Consider the following 24833-nt stretch of genomic DNA (forward strand, 5'->3'; position numbering starts at 1 on the left):
ATACTTAGCAACAGAAGGGCGCCCTGTACGTTGGGCACGAAGTATAGGAAACTTGCATGGTTAAAAAGAAGGGCGCCGCCTACGTTGGGCACGACTTCCGCCTCATTTTTACAATGCGAGAACTCTATCTTGTATTTCTAGTATCTTTGGGTTGACTTAGACCTCAGTCAGATCTCGGATGTATACAAGAACACTCAGCACATTGGCAATGAATCTATTGTGAAAAACTTGAAGGGTTTTTTTTTTTGGTCCATAAAACAAGTTAAAATTCAGAAAATAAGGAATAGGCTAAGTGACACAAAGTCATAACTGAACCACAGAACGATGTCAGCTAATATTACGGTACTGTATAAGAACGTCATGATAACGTTTCAGTTTGGTGTTAAACGCGTTATTTTATAACCATAAATACGTACTTCAGCCTAATTTAACAGCGTCACAACGTTTAAACTTTCCTACAACGTTGTGTGAACGCTATTTTGTGACACACACCAATCTACAACTTTTGCGAAAGTTAAAGAAGGTATTGTGTTTGCTGGGATATTTCTGAGTTTGTTATTAGACAGTGATAATAGCGAGGTCTGTCGTATTTTGAAAAGTGCGACATGAGTCAAAAGATGAAATCATGGCCTAGAGCTTGTATGAGAAAAAAATTCAGTCTAAGTCAATGGAGTCACCTATTAATTAATAGAATAATTATTTTCTGGTCACACAATGTGGAAGGTCACTAAAATAATAGAGGAGCATTAAATTTCGAAAGTATGCATCGGTAGGTCTTAAATGTTACTAATTATCTTTATTCGTGATATTTTAAAGATGGAGTCTAGATATGTTTAATCATTCAATTTTTTTAATAATCATGTTGATGAATCTTTTAATTCTCTGACCTTAAAAATCAAGGGTGAGTATAAATATGCATGTGACCCGTTGGCCAAGCTGTTTAAAACGGATCCGATATTCGTCGTAACTACAATAGTACGGTACCAAAGTCCAATGGACTTCCACTCTGTACCACTGAAAGCCGCTTTGATACGGACACCACATTTGCTTAACTTTTAAGAGTACGTACCCTCAACATGATTGACTATTCAAACCTGTTATATAAACCCTTAAAACACCCCCACATGTAAACCGGGACAATATTAACATCAGGAATGTTGAATTTCCAATATACTCAGTTGTACAAATTGTTTCAAACTACAAGGCATCCGTCCATATAAGACTCTGAAATAGAGCCTATCTAACTTCAAAATGGTTGAGACAAGACGACATCATCTTTAGATTGATGTTACAGTATATACTCGCGTATAAGACGAGGCTTAAAATAGAAAATTACGATCGAAACACTGGGGGGCTAATACGCGCGAAATATACATTTTCGATTTTTAAAATCATGTTCGTCTTTTGTGCGGACCGTAAAATAGCAGCAAAAAGTATGAATTCGGACGGTGAAAGTGGGGGGGGGGGAGGGTCGCTTATGTACGGAAGCGTATTGCTGCCAACTCAAAAAAAAATAATAAAATTCAGATATTATCTCGTAATCACGAGATATTATCCCGTTATTACGAGATAAATCTCATATTACGAGATAATTATTTAGTAATAACGAGATAATTATCTCGTAATTACGAGATAATAAAGGTTGAAATATGATAAATAAGTTTGCGTATTATCAAATGTATTTAATATTGTTACTTCCTTATTGAATTATATGTTTTAAATTTAATTTGTGATATTCATATTTTATAAGTAATTATATATTGTGCTAATATGTATTTAATGTTTATTGAATGCATAACAAACTAAAGCGAAGACAGAAAGAAAATAAGAAAATGTTTGTTTTGAGTTACTTTCATTATACATATATTATACATATTATAAATATATATATAAATATAATATATATATATATACATATATACATATATATATATATACATATATATATATATATATATATATATATATATAGGCGCACACCACATAAATAAATAATTAACACTGCTCGAATAGAAACAAGATGTTATAATCGTATCAAGCATAGCCGTTCAACGAAATGTTCATTTATTCTGTTGTATGAAAAAGTGTCTAGTGGGATTCTAGCAGTACTTCTTTAAATTAATATTTATTGAAATGGAGAGATTAAAGGCTGCGAGTCTTTTTGTGAGATCTTAGCAAGAACATTCAAGTGCAGAGCGAACATGTAATAAATGATTTAAACAAGAAAGATGTTTCTTTGCTAACTGAAGTTTCATATATTCTTTATTCATCATAAACTCCTTTTGCATTAAAAAAATAAATAAAATGACATATAAAATATAATGAATAATTAAACAATTAAAAACATACAATAAAGGCAACACTACTTAAAACAAAATTGCATTCAATAACAAGTATGATTCAATGAAAAATAATACTACACAATAAACAAATATTATTTAATAAATTTGATACAAACTATTATTACACCATTATTTTATTTTGGTATTGTAGTCATATTGGTTGACATTATTAACCAGGTTAATGTTAACCAGGTTAGTGTTCATATTTTGTTATAGATATGACATGCATATTAAACTAATATATACAGATTGACCGTGTTTGACTACTGTGTTTCTGTTACCAGCCAAAAAAAAGAGATGTTTATTAAAGGTTATGTTCTTATTTTTAAATTTTATTATTTTGGCAAGTACAAAAGGCTCAGAAATTATACTAATGATGATGATGATAATTATGATTGTGATAATGATGTTTATTAACAAAATGACTATTAAGGATGATCATTAATATAATATTATGATGTTTATAATAATAATTATGATTGTGTGTATGATGGTGATGTGATAAATATCTATAGAACATATTTTTTTTAGAAAAAATATAATACACTTTATAATTATTTATTTCCATAAATAAAAAACTATAGAATATCATAATTTGTAAACATGACTTGGAAAATAATAAAAATATGAATCTAAATTTTTTTAAATTTTTTTTTTACAAAATATTATGCATTATGAGTATGCGTGAGACGTGAAAAGTGGATGCCCATACGTGAGACTCTGCCAACTCTTAGCATGGGCATCCACTTTTTACGTCTCACTCATACGTTGTATTTTCTCACGCATAATAACATTTTCATAAAAAATAAAATGTATATAACCATAAAATTCATAAAAATCGAGTGAATTCATCATTTAAATGTAAATAGAAGCCATATAAATTTCTTTCAACAAAGGTATACCGACAAGTAACTGTAATCAGTAGCAGTTCGATCACAATTAATATAAAAAATATAATATACAGGGCGATCTATTTCGTGATTTTCACATATAGGGCACCTTAGACGCCAACAAAGCTGGCAGGTATAAAATATCTAATTAAATCAATATTAAATGTTTGTAACAAAAATGCTAAATCTGTGGCATTACAGTAAAAAATTTTATACAGCAAAAAAAAAATCTAATATACACAGGTCCTGGATATGAATTACTTGTAATACTCAGAGCCGTAGATAGAGAGAGTTTGGCCAACTTGGCGCATGGACGCCATTTCGTTACCAAAAAGCACAGGCGCATGCGCACGTATAGCTTTGATGTTTTGTTTTGGTGACAACATGGCCGGTGTAAGTCATGTGATTGTGATCCACCCAATCACACGCACGTATATCGAATCCCGTGAAACAGAGTTGGCCAAACTCTCTCTATCTACGGCTCTGGTAATACTGCAGAAATAGCGCCCTCTATTTTCTATAGCTCTTTAACAACTAGATATTTTTAAACAAAAATAATGATTTGATACTAACATCTAAATGCCATTTTTTAAAATAACATTTTTCACTGATTTAATTGAAGTTCAGAGAGTATAATTGCTACTGAAAAAAAACCAAAAAAAAACAACTTGATTTCAGTGTATTGTGATCTCACAGTATAAACAAAAGCTTATTATGCTATTTAGGACATAAGTCTGCCAAAAAAACAAAAACAAAAAAAAATAGAAAGGGAAATCTCAAGAATTTAATCAAAATTTGTAATTAATTGTTAATGCAAAACAAATTGGAAATAAAATGTATTTTCAAGGTGATTTACAGATATTTTACTGCTGTATATAAAACCTGATTTGATTCCCAGCTAATTTAAATGTCAAAATATATGTAAGGTACTGTTAACTGAAATTTTTTCTCATTTAAATGTTTAATTGTTAAGCTTGGTTTCCATACAATCACTGCACACTATAACCAACAGCTTTCGGTGATGCTGATTGGTCAGTCGAATTGGGAAGCCTTCTCGATTGCATCAGGGACTGTAACATAGTACAAGGATTGCACTGAAAACACTGAGCGACAGTGTAGCAATTTTTATTGAACCAGGCTTGAGTTAATAGCTTACTTACTATACAAAAGTTAAGCTATTGAAATTTGGAATTAAATTTTCATGTTCATTACAGACAGTACATCTTTAAAATGTTTACAATCACTTACAGAAAATCTGGTGTATTTCATAAAACTATTTGCTGCAGGCTTAATAAAGGTAGTCGAAGTCTGGAGTGCATATCTCTATTTCTTAATCAATGGGGCCAGACTGTACAATCGGATTGTTACTCCTCACAGCAAGTTTGTTTACCTTCCCAGCATCTGCTGGTACCCATTTACACTCCTGGGTAGACAGACAAAAAACACAGATTAAGTGTCTTGCTCAAGGACACAAGCGACTTGCAAAACGAGAGTTTCCTACCACTGACAACGAGGTTAAGAGTCTGAGCATCAAGAGACTTGATATCTCATATTATATTACATTTTACAAAAAGAATAATAATACACGCTCACCAAAATGAAGATGTATTAAGATAGGAGTCTGTAGTTTTATGCAAAATATAAAGGTAAAATTCCTCAAGCCCCCAAGATCTCCTTCCTCAATTGTAATAGTCCAGCGGGTTATCCTGATCTTGCAATAATTTGTAGTGGGGTCCTTCCGGTGGTAATTGGGCAGTACACAAGCAGCTACAGTACTCTATTCAGAAGAGTGTACATCGGCACATGGGCTATTTTGCACAGAGGACCAACAGCTTAAAGGTCTCATCCGAAAGTCAGTGTGCTTTTGAAACTTGAATTTCAGCCCTTGAGCTGAAACACATGGAGGGCAGCAATGAGAATTGAACCGGGGACCAAGAGATCTCCACGGTTCAATGCATGCACAGATGTAGGTTCCATAAAGTAAAAAATAATGCGAGTGTCCATCGAAATTCCTCATATTTCTGATACTCATTTTGCAGTGCTCGGTATATTAAGAACAGCCCTTGGGTAAACTTGACAAACCTCAAAAAGCATTGTTCCCGTAAACCGTAACAAAACTGCAGTGGACTTCACAAAGAGGCTGCATTGTAACATTTTGTTTGATGGAATGTCTGGAAAAATAAGCAAACAAAATTCACATTGAATATTAACATCAAACAGAAATATTTAGTCATTTAAATAACATTAGGATAGTACAGATTAACATGTATTTTGTGACTGCCTTGGCAGGGTGTTGCAAATCGGTAAAAGTATAAATGGGCTTAAAATAAAATGACTTTGTATTTTTAGCTCCGATCATGAGCTCTAGAAACACTCGGCTTATTGATTAATAGATCAACACTTGACTGACTGATTAATAAATCTTTTTTGTATGGGCAGCCTTTAGGGCCAATATACTCTACTGCCTCTATTATACTGCCCCCATTGGAGCTTTCGAGGTTATGAGAACATGTTCCATTTGTAAGAACAAAATTTGGGTATTGGGTAATATTTTCCAGTTTTATATGGGGCACTGCACAGCAAAGGCTTCACAGTATTTCTCCAGCAGAGGATCACTCATTCATAGAACACATACTCAGCTCCCTGGGGAAGGAATGCCATTTAAGGCGGCTAGTCATCAGCAGATATATGTTCGAGCCTATTAAGTAGCTATTTATACTGAGAGGAGAGGTACAATGGGCCATTTCGCTAAGCCCCATCCCATGGATAATGATGCTAAAGGTCACTGTTCTGAATGGTCAGCTGTTAAGTTTGACACTGTGGAAAGGTCAATTGCACAGTAGGTAAAGTGCCATGCCCAAGGACATATAGTAAGCAAAGGTTCAACCCAAAAACATTACAAAGGTTCAAGCTTTCGATCTTAAGATTGAGACCCCAAAATCGCAGCCGCAGAACTGGCCGCTCACATCAAGTACTTTCCAGATAGAAATATTTTGAATTGAATGACTTACAAAATAATTTTCCTGCTTCTAATAAATTTCCAGGAGTCTTTTCTGAATACTTGATTTTAATAGCACCATCAACTAACAGTAAAAATCGGTCATCATCTAATGGAAAAAAAAAAAAGATTATATCAGAAATGAAGAAACTATATTATGGATTAATATAGTAGTCAATATTTTCAAAGCATAACAATACTTTAGTAATTGATATTGTTGGAATACATAAAGGTAAGAGAATAACCCATAACTCGCAGCGTCATTGTGCTGAATGGTGAGACTACCTATCTACCGTAAATCACTCCACGACAGGGGCTGAAATGAACCATAACATCCGTAAATCCTCTACTCTTCCGAAAGATGCAATGGGTTAGGGTTAGGGATTTTAAGCCCTTATTCCAGAAGACCTTGTTCTAGCAAAAAAAAAATCCTGGGTGAGGAGTGGCTCGAATATTGCACAGTGGAAACATTCCGTTTGCATTCATCATTTTTTAGCATTATTGGTCCTTTATAAATGTTGTTTTATTAATCACAATTAAGAAACCTATACAGTTGAATCATCTGTTTACCTTTTAAATGATCGTATACAAAACGTGCATAGATTTTGCCAGGTTCCAAAACTGCGGCAGCGTCAGATAAATTCTGCTTCGATTCTCGTTTCATAGACTTTCTCCTTGTGCTGCTTCTCTTAAGACTGGCTTTATGATTGCTTTTATCGGCTGTGTTTAAACAAAGGAAAAGAAGAAACTACAAACATTGTGCCATGTGTTGCTATTTTAATCAGAATTTATTGACATATATTTTCAATTTGTATTTTTATTTTTCGAAGCGAAATGCATAGCAAGTGATTGAAAACTAAATCTCGAGAAGCAGCGTACCAGAACTGCTGAGCCAAAGCTCTCCATATGCTACAGTACTAGTACCCACACTACACCCTAAACTGTACCAGCATCAACATGCTAGACCCAAACTGTACCAGTACTAATATGATATACCATACTATACCAGTACCAACATGCTATGCCCTAACTGTGCAAGTGCCTACATGCTACAACCTAACTGAACCAATACCAGTATGTTACAACCTAACTGTACCAGTACTATATGACCAATACCAACATGCTATACTCTATCCTTACTAGTTTAACATGACTATACCATAACTGTCCAAGTACCAACATGCTATACCGAAACTCTACCAGTACCAACATGCTACAACCTAAATGTACCAATACCAACACGCTATACCCTAACTGTACCAATACTATATGATATACCTTAACTATACCAGTACCAACATGCTATGCCCTAGCTGTACCAGTACCAGCATGCTACAATCTAACTGAACCAATACCAGTATTTTACAACCTAACTGTACCAGTACTATTATGACAAATACCAACATGCTATACTCTAACTTTACCAATATTAATAGGATTATAACGTAACTGTCCAAGCACCAACATGCTATACCATATACCAGTACCAAACTGTAACAGTACCAACATGCTTACCTACAACCGTCATGCCTTCTTGGTACTCATGGACAGCACTTTTCATAACAAGAGCATAAAGGAAACCAACCGGTACATCCTGGAGAAGTGGAGCACCACCGAGTTGCTTCAATAGTGCCTGTAGTAGTATTAGAGAAATTCAACACAATTAAAAACAAGCAAAATTATTAAGTAATTATCAATAGAACACCATAATCTAGTGGTAGCTACTGTACATGTACTGTTCCATGGAGATTTTTGGGTTCCCGGTTCAATTCTAGGTCTATTCTGTGTGTTGTAGGTGAAGGGACGATATATTAACAGCGCATAATCATTTGAAGAGATGTTTGTTAATTCTGTGTGCATTAATGCCCAATCACTACAAAATTGATGATGAACATGATGACAATGATGATGGTAATAATGATAATGATATTAACTATAATCTTGATACTGTATAATGAAGAAGACAATAATGATGTTGATGATGGTGAAGATGACAAACATAATGATGATGATGCTAATAATGATGACAATGATGATGATAATACTAATGATGATGATGACGATGATGAAGATAATACTAATGATGATGATGATGATAATACTAATGATGATGATGTGTATTGCCCAAACTAAATATAAAACACAAAGTAGCAATGCTTACCTCAATCTGTAAGTACGGCTGATATTTCTGAAATAACTCTGGTGTCCAGCGTTTGTATAATTGACTCCACTGATCCAGTGTTTTCTTTAAGGCTAATCCACCGCCAGACTTGTACTGTAATAAAAATTTAATAAGAATGTTTTGCCCTTTTTGTTATTCAGTTTCAGACTCAAGGATTAAGGATATGCCAGTGTACTTCATCACTTAAGTGGCAATCTATGTTCTACATAGGCTACAGTCTTGTTATGTTGCAAGTGATTCAGTTGGGAATCAAACCCAGGACCTCCACATACAGAGACTGGTGTCATTCCCACTAGAACACCAAAATTTCAACACCAGCTATTCTATATTTAGCTTCAGGCTCTATGACCAAGGATACACCAGTAAACATAATCTTATTTCTAAGTAGCGATTCCTTCCTCCACAAGACAAACATACACACAAGATGCTCTACATAGACTAAGTCTTTTTATCGGGTGAATGATTAGGGTGAGAATCAAACCCACAACTTCCACATAAATAGACCACCAAGCTTGAACTCATTAGCTATCTGGTATTTAGCTTTAGGGTCAATGGCCAAGGATATGCTAGTGAAATTAATCACATTTGTGGCCATCCCTTCACAAGACAAACATAAACACAAGATGCTCTGCATAGATCAATTCTTGTTGTTATGATGAAAGCGAATCAGGTGAGAATCGAACCCACAACCTTAAGAATTCAAGGTTGCTGATAAAAATGATTAACAAAATAATTATTACAAGAAATATGTAAAAAAGACGAATAAACTACAATTTTCCATGTGGATGAAGAAAACAGTGAGTTGACAGCAACCATCCCTCACCCTCTCTGAAATGTCCTTTATGTGTGAATTCTTGATGATCAGTGCTTGACATACAGTGGTAGCTTTTATACTAGTTTGCCTGTCTTTCCCAGAATAGAGACCTAAATGAGTATTAAAGTAATAGTACATTGGTATTAACCTCTTAAAAAATAATACTTTTGTTACATTACTATTGTCTTGACAACAGCATACATCAATCAATCATACATACATGGTGCCAACACTTTGTCTCTTGCACATCATGCTGTCATTTGATGCCTCACATACAGGATTGGGGCTACCAATCTGTCAGACCACTGCTTCTCTGTCTCACAAATTCTATCATCACTATGTTACTGTATAGTTCTTATATAATCACTTTGAAACCTAACATAACTGGTGCTACTGTAATATCAATTTAGCACACCACTGCTCTGACAAATGTTGCCATCAGTCTGTCATTCTGTGTCTTGTATATCATGTTGCCATTAATTTGATGTCTCACTCCATGGTTCTGCTATCAATCCGTCATACTGCTGCTCTCGCTGACAAATGCTGCCATCACTCTGTCAATCTGTGTCTTGCATACCATGCTGCCATCACTTGGATATCTCACACGGTGCTGCTATCAATCTGTCATACTGCTGCTCTGTCTGACAAATCAGTCTGCCATTCTGCCATCAATGCATGCTACCTCTGCATACTCGAAGAATGTAAGGAATGCAAATTACAATACAGGCGCACTCGACCTTCAGAGCTCACAAGTACAACTTTAATTATGACAAAAGCCAAACAAGTAGCAAAGCTTTTCATGTTATATGTAAACATTTGTACAGTAGACACAATGTTTTCATACTAGTTTGCAACTTGAAGAATTTGTGAAAAAAAAAATGCTGCTAGATGATAAGAGCAGAACTTTCACCTTTGCAGAGTTACTTTTAATCTTTGAAGTACCTCTGAAGTAAATACGCACATCCCTAGGTAAGCATAGCATCAATGTTCGTCTAAAGTGCACATATATTTGTACATCTATTGTAAACCTTTTCAGGCAGAAAGGAGCTGTTTGAATATAGCTATATTCTTTAAACAACACATCTCTGTTCTGCGATCATACTGCCATTACCCTGATCATCATAATCACCCTCACCCTCCACATCTGCATCAGTCATCATCATACAACATTAACAGCATAGGGCTTACTTCCATAAATTTCATGTATTGTATTCATTACTTTATACAACACATAAAATGAACTTTGAACTTGGAACCAATGACAGTACAATGCAAAACACGTGTGTCAGAAAACTGCTACTACAGTGACAGTACCACTACCATCTCTGCTATCACTAGTGAAATGAATACTGCTACCACCAGTGCTTTTTACCAATACCATCGAGTTTAAAACCAATTGCCTGTTGCAACTAATTTTACCAACAAATAATAGCAGTTATTTCCACTAATAGACACTGAAGATAATATAACAAAACACATTAGTGTTTTAATGAAGCTACAAAGTGTATTGTCTAATATAATGATTTTTGTGTTTTTAAAAGTTTGAACAAACTCTATGCAATTGAATATTATAAATATTCATGTTTGACATGAATATTCATATATAAATTAAATATACTGTATTCTTACCATTATAGTTATGAGTTGAGTTTTGATTCATAAATTGAAACACTGCAAAACCCAAGAAATACAATACAGCACCGCATGTAATGAAAATGATAACACAAATGAAAACAAAAATGAAAAAACAAAATGAGGTTGAAAACAAAAATGGTAAAAACAAATGTAAGTAAATAATATGGGATGTGTACGTTTTAATTAAAATTAATATATATATATATAGAGCACAATTTTCTTTCAGTAGAGTTTTTCAATGTGATTTTCACAATGATGAGTGACCATTGTAACATACAGATAGAAAAGACAAACAAAATATTATTAATATTATTATTATTAATATTATTATTATTATTATTATTAATATTATTATTATTATTATTATTGTTATTATTATTATTATTGTGCACTTTATTCTGATCATAGTTTGTTAGTTAATCAAAGTGCTGATCATTTCATCTTTTATTAAATTAAAATGAAAAACATAATACAACAGATGGTTAATGGGTAAGATATAAAAGAAAACTGATAGTGGAAATGAACCCCTAAAAAAAAAAAAAATAAATGTACATAGGCTACCTTCTTCACCTATCCAAAATGGCCACCGCTTAGTGTTGAAAGTGGCAATGCACTTTTCGCCTTGTAGTAGATCGACACTAAAATATAAAAGCAGTGAGGTTAAAGTTCATATACACTGTGTGATGAGAATAAGCAAGATAAATACTTTTTTTCATTGATAAGGATTTATAGTGTAGGTGGGCAAAGTGTATTCTACAAACTACATGTGGCCCGAAGGTGATTTTTGTTAGGCCCACGGATATATAGCAAAAACTTAATGGGTGTGGACTACCAACCATCATTGGCTAGAAAGCAGCACCTTGTTTTTTATGGCCAAACACATAATCAGAAAAAAAGTAATTTTAAACTCAGAATAAAGTGGTATAAAAGCAGTGCATGAAGGTATTTGGAAGCACACTGAAAACATTTAAGTTTGGGTGTGGCCTCAGTGGTAAATCAAAAATTCACTTTGGCCCTCTAACCCATTTTTATGTCCACCCCTGGTATAAGATATGTATTTTGTTATGTTCCTTAATACTTAATGCTTAAATATGGCTGCATTTCTGTTCCTTTTATGTTATTCCTAAAATGATATTTACAAAATTAAAAAATCAATAAATAATTTGAATGCAATTTCAATATAAATAATTTAATAGCAGAAAGTATAAACTCCATATTTAGTAATTCAGTATAATTTATTTGTCATTTATAAAATATTTTACACTGAAATACATTTGCAAGGGTCCACTCATAAATAAACAGAAAAAATAACTAGATAACTATATCTGGTAACAAATTATCACCCACTGGGCACCATCCTGGAATTTCTGAGTCAAGGTTTTCGGGGTTGAAAGAAACTGACATTGTGATACTATGTATTTTGTTATGTTCCTTTACTTGATGTTTAAATATGGCTGCATTTCTGTTCCTTTTATGTTATTCCTAAAATGATATTTACAAAATTAAAAAATCAATAAATAATTTGAATGCAATTTCAATATAAATAATTTAATAGCAGAAAGTATAAACTCCATATTTAGTAATTCAGTATAATTTATTTGTCATTTATAAAATATTTTACACTAAAATACATTTGCAAGGGTCCACTCATAAATAAACAGAAAAAATAACTAGATAACTATATCAGGTAAGAAATTATCAACCACTGGGCACCATCCTGGAATTTCTGAGTCAAGGTTTTCGGGGTTGAAAGAAACTGACATTGTGATGCTTAAATTACTATGCAAGGTAAAATTATCCCCCCGCTGGACACCATCCCGGTATTTCTGAGTTGAAAATGTGGATTCGCATAATCAAATTTTGCTTGATGGAATAGCACAGGTTGGAATATTGTCTGAGTTTACCTTCCTCTTGTTATAATTGTTATCTCGTCGGCTGGCTGTCCCACCTGTTGTATCATTGAGCCCGCTGGAAAAATCACTAAACATTCATTATACTCTGTGTGATGAGACTAAGAAAGATAAATACATTTTTTCATTGATAAGGATATATAGTGCAGGTGGGCAAAGTGTATTCTGCAAACTACATGTGGCCCGAAGGTGATTTTTGTTAGGCCCACGGATATATATCAAAAACTTAATGTGTGTGGACTACCAACCATCATTGGCTAGAAAGCAGCACCTTGTTTTTTTATGGCCCAATTACACACATAATCAGAAAAAATGTAATTTTATACTCAGAATAAAGTGGTATCAAAGCAACGCATGAAGGTTTTTGGAAGCACACCGGAAACATTTAAGTTTGGGTGTGGCTCAGTGGTAAATCAAAAATTCACTTTGGCCCACTAACCCATTTTTATGTCCACCCCTGGTATAAGATATGTATTTTGTTATGTTCCTTTTAATACTTGATGTTTAAATATGGCTGCATTTCTGTTCCTTTTATGTTATTCCTAAAATGATATTTACAAAATTAAAAAATCAATAAATAATTTGAATGCAATTTCAATATAAATAATTTAATAGCAGAAAGTATAAACTCCATATTTAGTAATTCAGTATAATTTATTTGTCATTTATAAAATATTTACACTGAAATACAATTGCAAGGGTCCACTCATAAATAAACAGAAAAAATAACTAGATAACTATATCTGGTAACAAATTATCACCCAATGGGCACCATCCTGGAATTTCTGAGTCAAGGTATTCGGGGTTGAAAGAAACTGACATTGTGATGCTTAAATTACTATGCAAGGTAAAATTATCCCCCCGCTGGACACCATCCCGGTATTTCTGAGTTGAAAATGTGGATTCGCATAATCAAATTTTGCTTGATGGAATAGCACAGGTTGGAATATTGTCTGAGTTTACCTTCCTCTTGTTATAATTGTTATCTCGTCGGCTGGCTGTCCCACCTGTTGTATCATTGAGCCCGCTGGAAAAATCACTAAACATTCATAATTATCAGTCTCTGTCTTCTGTACTAAACTCTCTATTGCACTTTCTGCCCAATTATGAAACAGTGGCACCTAGTATAGAAACAATAGAAAAAAACAATTAAACTTAACTACTTTCATCAAAAATAACAGAAGCAATAGCAACAACAAAGGCAATAATTAACAATATCAAACATCAACAACCGTATTTCTCATGCACTGTTATAAAAATAATAAGATTTTAAACTATTGCATACAGTATACGTGATTCTGTCATTAACGACATACTCAATCATTGTGGCCTCAGTATGACCCCTGTTAAATGTATATTTGTCCATGAATATTAATGTTTTAATAACATATTTAAGGTGAGACTCTTTTTTAATACCTTTTGTTTAGCGAACTAACGTTTTATAGATCGTCAGAGGGCAGAAAAAAAAAAAAAAAAATTTTTTTTGTTTTCTTATTTAGCAAAATGATTTTGACAAAAGCATCTAGGCAGAGGAGAAAATAAAAATATTTTTTTTTTTTATGAATGTCAACAGTGTAGTAATGAGATTGATAAATGCTTCAAATTTATATAATCAAGGAAGGAATATTCTTTATTTTTGGAGATTTCCATGGATTGGAGAATGTAATAAAAATAAATTTAAAAATTTATTTCTTTTTCCTGCAATTTCCAATTTTCCTGGTTTGCAAAAAAATAAAATTTTATTTTTATTTGAAGTCACCATTATTGGCAGTCGAAGAGTTCACTAAACAAGGTATAAAAAAAACTCTCACCTAAATGAGTTTTATTCAATTATCTTTCAATAAATTTGTAAGGGTTTTCTATATTTTTAACACAGACAGAATCCTAACACAAAATAAATTGAAGAATGTTTCCATGACAATTCTTAGCATTAATACACGACTAATTTGAATGACAATAAATATATGAGGAAATTGCTTGAAGCAGAACTTTTCTATTCATACCCTATGACTTGTATATGTAAAGGCGATTATCATTATGAAGGCCATAAATGTCTCATCTGGGCTCAACAGTAATGTACTGTACATAGAAACAAATAACTGTTTGAATTGAATAAGTGAATGAATCCTGGTCTGTTTGGATTTGTAATTCAAGGGGCTGTTATTGTTGATTTTAGAGCACTCAATAGCATAGTATTCTAAATAAATTTTCCAATACAGTACACAACCAAATATTTAGCACACGTATAGCATGCCACACTTGGTTTTTACTAGGAAAAATAATATTTTTTGTTGAAACTATATATCTTAAATAGTAGGTTGGTGTCAAATAATATAATAAATGAGTTTGAATGATTGATAATGTCTGAAAACCCATCTTTTTTATTATTTAGTTAAAATAAAACTTGGAGTTATGGGCAAGGACAAGTCAGCAGCCCATAGAACAAGAAATACTACAGAGACGCTGGCGATGGCTAGGACACACCATCCGAAAACCAACCCAAAACATCACAAGGTCAGCACTCTGCTGGAACCCCCAGGGCAAAAGGAAACGGGGCCATCCAGGAAATACCTGGCGACAGGAACTAGAGGCTGATGTCCGGGGTTGGGTTATACCTGGAGGGAAGTGGAGAGACTGGCACAGGACCTGCCTGGTTGGAGAAATCTTGTTGGTGGCCTATGTCCCAGGAGGGACGATAGGCATAAGTAAGTAAGTAAAATCAAAATCAAACTTGCTTTTTTCCGGATTTAATGTGGGCATTGAGCTATTTTTTTTTTATTATGATGCCCATCATTATAACACCTATAAAATAAATAGCTTATTGTTGACCTTTCAGCAGTACAGCAAAGTGCTATGGTCTGATGGATATGGTCTTTGCTTGATTGCTGGTTTTTTGTGAGTTTATTTTTTGATTTGTAAGTTATTTCCTGGTATAATTTTTTAAGTTCTTTCAAAAGGTCACACACAATTGCACTACAAACTAGTGTATTTTTCAGAAATTGTCTCTTTACTAACTAAAAGCCCCTTTCAGACAGTAACAATACCACAATATTACGGTAAGCATGCCGGCAAGGGTTTCTGTCTGAAAGGGTCAATACGCCAATATGCCGGCTTACGTTAGGCCACCTTGCACCCTAGTAATATTGCCGTAATATTGCTGTAACGGTTACTGGCTTGCTCTGTCTGAAAGTGTCTACTCGATATTGCAGCAATCAAGCCGGCATGTGCATTTATGCATAAACAAACAAGGTTTAAAAGTTGAAAAAAATTGTGTGCGGGTATTTAAACCACCAATATTATGCTATTCTATAGGTCCTTTTTAGACAGAAAAGCGCAATTTGCAGTAAACGAAGGCGTTGTGTGAAAGGGTATAGGCCAGTTATTACACCAGCATGCTTACCGCAATATTGCGGCAACGTCTATCTAAAAGGCCGGGCTTATGATCAAACAGTACTGGGTATAGCAAAAAAAAATTTGTGCTTCATAACAGTGTTCATTCGATGGAAAGAAAGGATCACAAATTCACTTATTTTCAGTTCTTTTGAAAAATAGTTAACTAAAGGTTTTATGCTCAAGTGTAAATTAGTGCACGAATAAATAACATCAGTGCACAAATAAATAATGAGTGCTTTTCAAGAAAAAAAAAAGTTAGGTCCGGCAGGTCTAGATAATATTTTTTTCTCAATCCCTCCTAGTGTATGGAAAACAACTATACCAATTGCAATATTTGATTTTATGGTCATGGGTGCAATTAAATATTTTCTGATCTGTGATTGGCTGTCCAATTTTGGTTTCATAAAGAGTAGAAATTTGCAGAAGTGAATAACAAAATATATATTTATTCACTCAATATTTACAAATTGTGGCAAGGTACCAAATTGTATGTAAAATAACAAATGAGAGCAAATGGTGCGGGTGAAGGACAACGCGCGTGAAAACTGTGCATGCGTACGGTCAAATGCTTTAGCTTCACACGAATAAATTAATTCACCTAGTGGAAAGCATCGCAGAATTTACCTGTACCTTCCTCTATATTTACCTGCTTCAATGCATACACTGCTATACGATGCATAAGTTCCGGTTGGCTAAGAGTCCCATTGGTATCTAAGTACCTCATTAAGACATAATAGTCTACTAAGTCCACGTTAACAACAACATCATTTAGTGCACTTCGTAAATTCTCTGTTTTCAATAGAATTAATAGTGCTCTGGGAATAAAGAATAAATTTTAATTGTTTATATATGGAAGCAATTAGCTATAAAGAAATAAAATCAATATCAATAAAATAATAATCAAGCAAAAATAATACAAATTATAATAATTTAACCAAGACAAGCACAAAATCAAATCTATGTGTTACACAAATACCAATCAAGTACAGTATTTATTTATCAAAGAAGAACCCAAAATACTCATGTTGTTTCAAAAGCCAACTTTTAAACTTTAGTTTGATACATTACTTTTACGATGAAGGTTACAGGTAGCTGTTACTAGTGTAAAGTACATGGGGATTGTGATGATTAACAGTAAAACCTTGGGTCTAGGCAATAATAAAAAATAAATAAACCAACACTGATTTTATTACCTAATAGGCAACACAACATTTTTATCTTGGTCTAATAATTATTCAGGTAAAATTTTACTCTTTCAGAATTTTGGGAACTACATGTCTCTCTCTAATTAAAGACTCCTCCAATTAAAGACCACCTCCAAATACAGACCACTTTTCTGTGGTCCCACAGTCAAAATTGTTTACTCTAATTAGAGACCAAAGCTGCTAAGGACCATAGAAACCTGGAGAGATTTTCACTTGGACTTTAAATACAACGTACAGATTTTTATACTTATAAAAAAAAAATATCAATGTTATTGCTTTACTAAGAGTAAAAATATACATTATAAAAAAAATTCTTACTTTGATTTTGTTTTTACAAGAGCCGTACAAGGAATATAAAACAAAGTGCTAACTTCACCAAAAATATCTCCCGGTAATAGCGTTGCGAGAGTATTTAAATTTGACGACAACACATGGACTTCTCCTTCCAGTAGGATATATATACCAGTCGCTCTTTGACCTGCAATCAATAAATTACTATACAATTTATAATTTTAATAATGAAAAATACTATCAGCATGTTATTCACAAGAGGTTACTGTACAGTAGGTTAAATTGTTGCATAAATGAAAGCTTTTGCCATGCTGTACAAAGCACTCAGGACTTAAGCTATTGTATTGTATTGTACCAGACCAGTATCCAGGGGGTTGTGAAGGGTGTGTGCATATATGCTTGTTTTCTTTAAGAAAGATTAAAATGGAATCTAAAATTTAACCAGTGTTATCATCATTGGGCTAGTATTTGGACACTAAAATTGCCCTAGAAAATTACTTTGCTCACAATGAGGTCAAGACATTATAATACAGTGCTTACCTTTCTTCAAGATTTCTTGATCTGGCAACAGCTCAACGCGTTCAGCTTTTGCCGACACCTTGCGGACCACACCCTCCGTAACAGAACCTGGTGGAAATGGGAGGCTCTTCATACATTTGCTAATCAGCTGGAAGATTCTCTCCTCGACCAGTTTGTCCGCATCCTTTGATGCTCCTGCTCCCATTCTCCTTGTGGCACCAATAAACTCAACTCATCTATAAAACTGCAATAAAATATTTTCAAAAACTGACAACTATTGTTTATTAAGCTGAAAAAAAATGAAGAAAAGGCTGGCCCTCAGCAAGTGGACATGGTGCCGCTAGCAGCTCTCTGAGATGGATACATGCTCCTTGTCAGATGACTTCTTGTCATTGCCATCGTTATTATTATTATTTGTAACCGCCTCCCAGATGGGGATAATGGTTAGGGAATTGAGCCCATACAGTAATACATAGTCTCTATACGCTGATGATACACACCCAAAACAGACAAAAAAAATGAATAAATAAAAACCTAGGATTACCAAGGAGCTCAGAAATCAGTTGAACAGACTAAACTGACTGCTGAACCATCACCACTGCATCGTAGAACAAACCTCACACATACAGTAACGTGAACAGACAGTCTACAGTAATTACCTTTACAGTATTTAGAAGCTTTGTGTTGCAGATTGATCGCTATCATCCCACAACAGGTCTCTGTTCTGAAGTTTCCTCACTGTCTATTCAGGTGTAATTAACCTTATCTGAAGCCTTTGTATGGTTTTACTACCATAGTAATATTGGGCTACAATTACTTTGTTGTTTACATTTGATTATGATAGCCAACACTTGTTATTAGTGTTTATCTAGTGATAACAAAAGTGTCATGCCAGCATCACTCAGTATAACAAAATTTGAATCAAGCGTAGGATGCATTGTATATACGGTACCTTAGTAACAATGGCTGCACCACAAAAGAAATGACAACCTACACTAGTAACCAGTGAGATTTTACATCTCCCTGACCTACAGTATCACTGGTTGATGGTACCCCCGAACACCGTGCCATTTTGTACTTTATATACCATTGTTGTGTAGTAATGTAGAAATAACACCATGTGTAAAATGAACTTTGATCATATGTATTAGTGAAAATAAAAGATTTACATTATTTTCATATTTTTTTATTTATTTACAAGAGTTTTTTCTGTATATAATTTCAGCAAAAATTCATTACAACAAAAGCCAAAGGACTGACTTACAAAAGGTTTACCAATATTTAGTATATTACAGACTTCATTTTAGTGTCAAGTGGACCATTGGACACACCGGCGCTAATTAAACAATACTCCACTGCATTAAAAAAATTTAGTTTAGCATTTATATAGCACTCATTACTGGAGTCCCACTGCGCTTTTCATGTGCTTTTCCCATGGTCGTTGGATGCAGAATCAATCATACGCAACGTGTAACCTACTCGCTCCCTGGGGAGTATTCCTAGTTTATGCATGTTATCAGGACTATTAATTCATTCCAAATCATTCACCTCCTACCAGGTACCCATTTACCTGTACTCCTGGGTAAAGAGAGGCAAATGCACACATAAAATGTCCCTAGATCACAAGCAGTGTGAAGAACACCGGTCTCGAGCCACCTAACGACCGACTGAAAGTTCAACGCCTTACATGATGCAAAATATATGCTTCCGCATTGTGTACGAAACCTTGGGTTCCTGGTTCGAATCTACCACTACCTGTGATTTGGCTAAGCTCTAAAATACAAGATAGGACAAGATCAATTCAGGTCCCGTGGATAAAGGCCCATTTGCATGTTACTATTACAGAAAGGAATTTAATGATGACAGTGTGACATAATCTTAATATTCAGTATACCTTGTTAGACATGCAAAACAGCAACCTCTGCAAAAACGAATTTAACAAACAAATTTTAAATTTGTTTTATAACAAATTTACAAATACTGTGGCTAGTCGAGTGGCCGAGCCGGTATTAGGCAGGGACGCTGCTAGCTACTTAACATCAGTGCTGGTTCCAGTCGCTCCTCGCCCATGGTTCAGTTGGTAGAACCAATTCTTCTCTGATAAGGACATAAAATGGAGGTCCAGTGTATACATCTGGCTTGTCTGCAATTTAAAGAACCAACTGCATCTTTCGGAAGTGTAGGAGGTTACCCCGATGTTATGGTTCATTTCAGCCCATGTTGATGTGGAATGATGTGAACATGTATACCATGAAACGCCTCTTTACGGCTGCTAGGTAGTCATGGACCACGCCCATACGCAATTCAGCACAATGACGCTGCAATTTATGGACTATTCTCCTACCTTTACTGTTGGTAATTATTAATACAGTAGTATAATTAAATCATATATAAATTTTATAATAAAAATATATTTCATTTATAAGCCAGGCACACTATACCAACACTCAAATTTGCAGTAGGCCTACATTTATTTAACTACTCAACAATATACAGTACTTTATACCATTCACTACAAAAGTGTTAATTCTTGAAAATATTTTATCAAATATATTTTTGTCAGTATAGCTACAGTAGGACCTATAGTACTGTAGCGTAGCATTCACAATCGACCATCACTATAAGTATAAAAACACTGAATTGGCAATGTTTATTTCACTTTATACAATTGATGAGTAAAACCACCATGTTCATAATAATCAAAACAATTTTTTTGTAGGATTTTTTTTGCAAAATATATTTAATCGATAATTTAATAATTTATGTATACATTAATCAGCACTGTATTGACTTTCTCTATTCCAAGGTCTCAATCAATATAAAAGAATATAATATATGAACGGAGATAGTTTTTACAGGTACAGAAATGTTGATCTGTCAATAGAATTTTTTTTTCAAACTGCTAATTTCGCATGATGCTATTGTAACGCCTGTACGGTAATTTATGCTGAATTTGAAATAGGAATTTTTAGCCACTAGACTCAACTCCATTCAGATATAAAAGAACAGTAAAGACTGCACACAAACTTTAATTATTAAGTGCTAATGATCTACCTGTACACGTTGTATATTTACCTACAATTCAAGCATATTTTTCTGCTTTACTACATCTTAACTCAACGGGCAACCCTGACCCGGCCAAAAGTGTTATTGTTTGAATAAATATTCAACAGGTGAAAATCAACACCAAATACTAATGCAATTGCTAATACAAACAGACAATAATTCAAGATAATTGTCCCATAAATTACTATTTATTGATCATTTATATAAAGGCAGCTTGCAACTCATTTGTATTTCCTATAGAAAGGAATTGAAGTTCATAAATTATTCATACTCACACAGTACTGTACACACAAAATGAGAAGGCCTTTCTATTCCATTAAATGTGTTACTATATATATGTAATACAGTAAATAAAAAATCTACTAAAATGTGAACCCCACAGTACCGTAAAGTACTTTGTCAATTATCAATGGTATTAAAGCCTACCTTTCTCGCTGCATATTTGTTTTCATCAATATTATAATAATCTTCTTCTTTTGAATGGGCAAAGTGCGGACCGTGGCCCGCATTCAGCCCGCGAAAATGAATTGTGCGGCAAGCTGAATTTTGAGAAATATTTACATTCAAAATTAACCAAAAAGCTAATGGAATTAAAGCCTATCACAAAATGTAATAAATATGTATAGTAAATGTACATTGAGTTGAATTGTACACAGGACACTGTGATTGAAAGTTGAGCACTTCATCAAGCTACCACAAAATTATTTCCTATTAATTGATGGACAACCGTAAATAAATAATTTTCTATCTATCTACCTCGCAATACTGGATACAGTACAGACAAAATAAGCATACTGTAACCACCAATCCTACATTCAATCACCATCATTTGGATTTGTACCATAGCTTGAGAGTATACAAGGTGAGCACAATCAAGCTATACTGTAAACTCCAATACATTGCAGGGTTATGAAACCAGGACCTCTGTTGGTTCCCCTTACCACCTTGTGATTGAAAGTCAAAAGAGCACCAGCAGTAGCCCCGCAGAGGGATATCAAAACAGAGAAATTTAACACCACGTACAACACCTACCTGATGCACTTAACTCTTGACAAGTGTGTCTTCACAGGTAACAAGCGTCTCTCATATGCAACGATAGTGCTGTGTGTTAAAATTGATCCTTAATCCACTGAAAAGAATAACAAACACTTCACGGATCACTACAGTGAACGCTGACTCAAAAGAAGCGGGAAAAATATTATCTTCAGCATTTAAAATACGTTCTAAGATTTAAGAGAATGTGTTTTCACACAGTATACCGGTAGCTTATTAATGTTTATCGCCAAGGTGGTTGCAATAGGCCTACTACTGTGGATCAACACAACCTACAGTATACCTTTACAGTACACAAACAGATTGACTCAAAAGTTCTTTTGAAGAAAGTATGCACATAATTTAACTGCAAGAATAAGCAACGACAATACAAATTGTATCACACAAAGGTATTGCCCTAAGAATCAAGACAATAATATATTTTTAATGCTACAGTACTTTACTATAATGACAGATCAAATCTCTATCTACAGGTGTTAAAAAAATGTTTTAAGGGAGGCTGTTTAAAGCTTCAATTTGCTATTGAAACTCAGTATAAATCCGCACCTGAGGGTTTGGTATAAAAACCTCCTTAAAATTGAAATCTTTGTTTGGACACACTTTAAAACACATTGTAAACACAGAACGACTAAAGTCAATTGGAAATAGAACAGGGGTTGGTTTGTTAGTTGAAGTAAATTACAACCAAAAAAGATCGATAAGCTTGAAAGATAACATGGCTTTACCTTGATTTATTTGTAATTAATGCTAGGATTAATATCAGTAAAAAAGGGGAAATTTAACAATCAATAAAACTGGTTAGTCAAACAAAATACCTAGATTATGGGATATTAGGCCATGGCTGTGACCTGGCCTGACCTATAAAGGTCTTGTATTTAGACCAAGTTCTTCTATATTTGTATTTTAGTAGTACAGGTACAGTACGATCTTTCTCGAACATATGTACTCAAAACTTATGCTACGTCAGATTTATTTAAAGACTAACACCTTATTATAGTTTGAGTACATAATTATTGATCATTCTTAATAATTTATATAATCTATTGGAATAATTATTAAATGTAATTTAATTAATTTAATTTAATTCCAATTGCAACAACAGCCATCTGATAAAATTTTAATTATTAAGAATGATGAATTATTAAGATAAGAATTAATAATTAAACATTAATTATCATTAATTATTTCTAATTACTTATAAGCAAATTAATAAATTATAGTAATTAATAAAATACTAACATAATCATTCAATTTGCAGAATCATTAGAGATTAATAATTAGTAAAAATAAATATTGGGATCAATTAGTATTATTAATTAATTCATAATTATTAAGAACTAATTAATTACTTAGAATCAATAAATAATAACAACATACAGTAGTCATTCAATTTGCAAATAGATTAACCTTTTATATTTATCCTGAAGCAAGTCCATTCAATATGGAGATGGTTACTCTTCACTCAGTGTTAAATTTATCATGATTAAGAATATTATAAGATCTTTTGCTAGCTTCAGATCCTGAATTTTTAATTTGTTATTGATTGATGTGTATGGCCTACGATATTGATTTTTTTTTAAATGGTATATATTGAAATTAATATTTTTTCATGTTTTTATTTACTTTTGTAACTAATTTAATAATATATCATGTAAAATAATATTTGATAGATATAATAACCATTTGATACTGTAGATATTCTGTAATTTTTCTTTGTACTAAATACTGTCTATTTTTATAATTTTAGGATCATTAATTATTACATGGTGTTACCATCAAGTATGATATTGTAACAAAGAAAAATATATTATCCCCCATCATTCATAAAATTATATTTATTAAAATTTAAATCTTGTGATGTATGTTGCTGAGGGTAGCATTTCAGGTATTCGCTATCTTGCTTCAGTCATTGATTTGTAACCAAGTAGTGCGCCGCCTGCATCTCAGCCAGGGCCAATTTAAACATTGAAAGTGGGTCATTATAGCACAAAATGCCGGTGCTTTGATGCGCTTAATTATAAATAAAAAACAAGAATTAACCCTTCTGCAATAGGCCTTCCTTGTATTGACGAAATATATAGGCTACATGGCGATGCTGCTGCACACACTCACCTCAATTCATCCAATCAAAATTTTGAATTGTTTTTAAATTAGGTATATATAGGGCTAGCCTAGGCTATGCATAATCATATCATCGTCCATCAGCGGATCACGACGCCGTGATGCGTTGTGGAGTGCCCAGACATGGTTGCCAAAACAGATCAGTGCAACACAGGCTAGAACGTCGGTTACTTTACCAAGTTTTAGATAACCCGATCGGAAGTCAGACAAGTATAGATATACTGAAAATATAGTAAAATTTCAATACTTACAAATACAATATTATGACGAGCACATTTGTGAATTTGAGATATTGTTATACGATTATAATTGATTGCTTCGTAGTAGTAGGTTTACTCTGGTTTACTCCAATCCAACAATGTTTATTTCAAAGGTCCCTCCCTACCCTATGCGCGTCCTATCTTGTGTCAGAGC

The 24833-nt window shown here is 33.5% G+C and overlaps 1 protein-coding gene across 3 annotated transcripts; it reads right to left on the bottom strand.

Annotated features, from left to right (window-relative positions):
• Positions 1 to 2231: 2231 nt before the first annotated feature.
• LOC117113433 lies at positions 2232 to 24757 on the bottom strand. 3 transcript variants are annotated; one of them, XM_033256762.1, is made up of 14 exons: positions 24671 to 24757; positions 22278 to 22374; positions 18201 to 18423; positions 17688 to 17847; positions 16811 to 16979; positions 13735 to 13892; positions 11423 to 11499; positions 10856 to 10897; positions 9236 to 9336; positions 8392 to 8505; positions 7746 to 7863; positions 6801 to 6950; positions 6244 to 6339; positions 2232 to 5403 (listed from the first exon to the last, which is right to left on the bottom strand). In XM_033256762.1, exons 3-14 carry the CDS (start codon positions 18382 to 18384, stop codon positions 5261 to 5263), a joined length of 1512 nt encoding a protein of 503 aa, XP_033112653.1. In that variant the 5' UTR covers positions 18385 to 18423; positions 22278 to 22374; positions 24671 to 24757; the 3' UTR covers positions 2232 to 5260. The 3 variants fall into 3 exon arrangements, with proteins under 3 accessions (XP_033112653.1, XP_033112655.1, XP_033112654.1); XM_033256764.1 differs by lacking the exon at positions 10856 to 10897; XM_033256763.1 differs by lacking the exons at positions 22278 to 22374; positions 24671 to 24757 and adding an exon at positions 18724 to 18836.
• Positions 24758 to 24833: the final 76 nt, after the last annotated feature.

This window comes from Anneissia japonica, unplaced genomic scaffold, assembly GCF_011630105.1.
Source record: "Anneissia japonica isolate Jap-2015-1 unplaced genomic scaffold, ASM1163010v1 scaffold493_len2256704_cov171, whole genome shotgun sequence".
Taxonomy (NCBI): domain Eukaryota; kingdom Metazoa; phylum Echinodermata; class Crinoidea; order Comatulida; family Comatulidae; genus Anneissia; species Anneissia japonica.

Excerpts from the sequence above, each read along its gene's own strand:
- LOC117113433 (XM_033256762.1), bottom strand. The coding sequence starts at position 18,384 with ATGGGAGCAGGAGCATCAAAGGATGCGGACAAACTGGTCGAGGAGAGA. Across the intron at positions 6,340-6,800 it reads TGTATACGATCATTTAAAAG|ATGATGACCGATTTTTACTG; the intron begins GTAAACAGATGA and ends TTTTTCCATTAG. Across the intron at positions 5,404-6,243 it reads AGAAGCAGGAAAATTATTTT|ACATTCCATCAAACAAAATG; the intron begins GTAAGTCATTCA and ends TTATTTTTCCAG.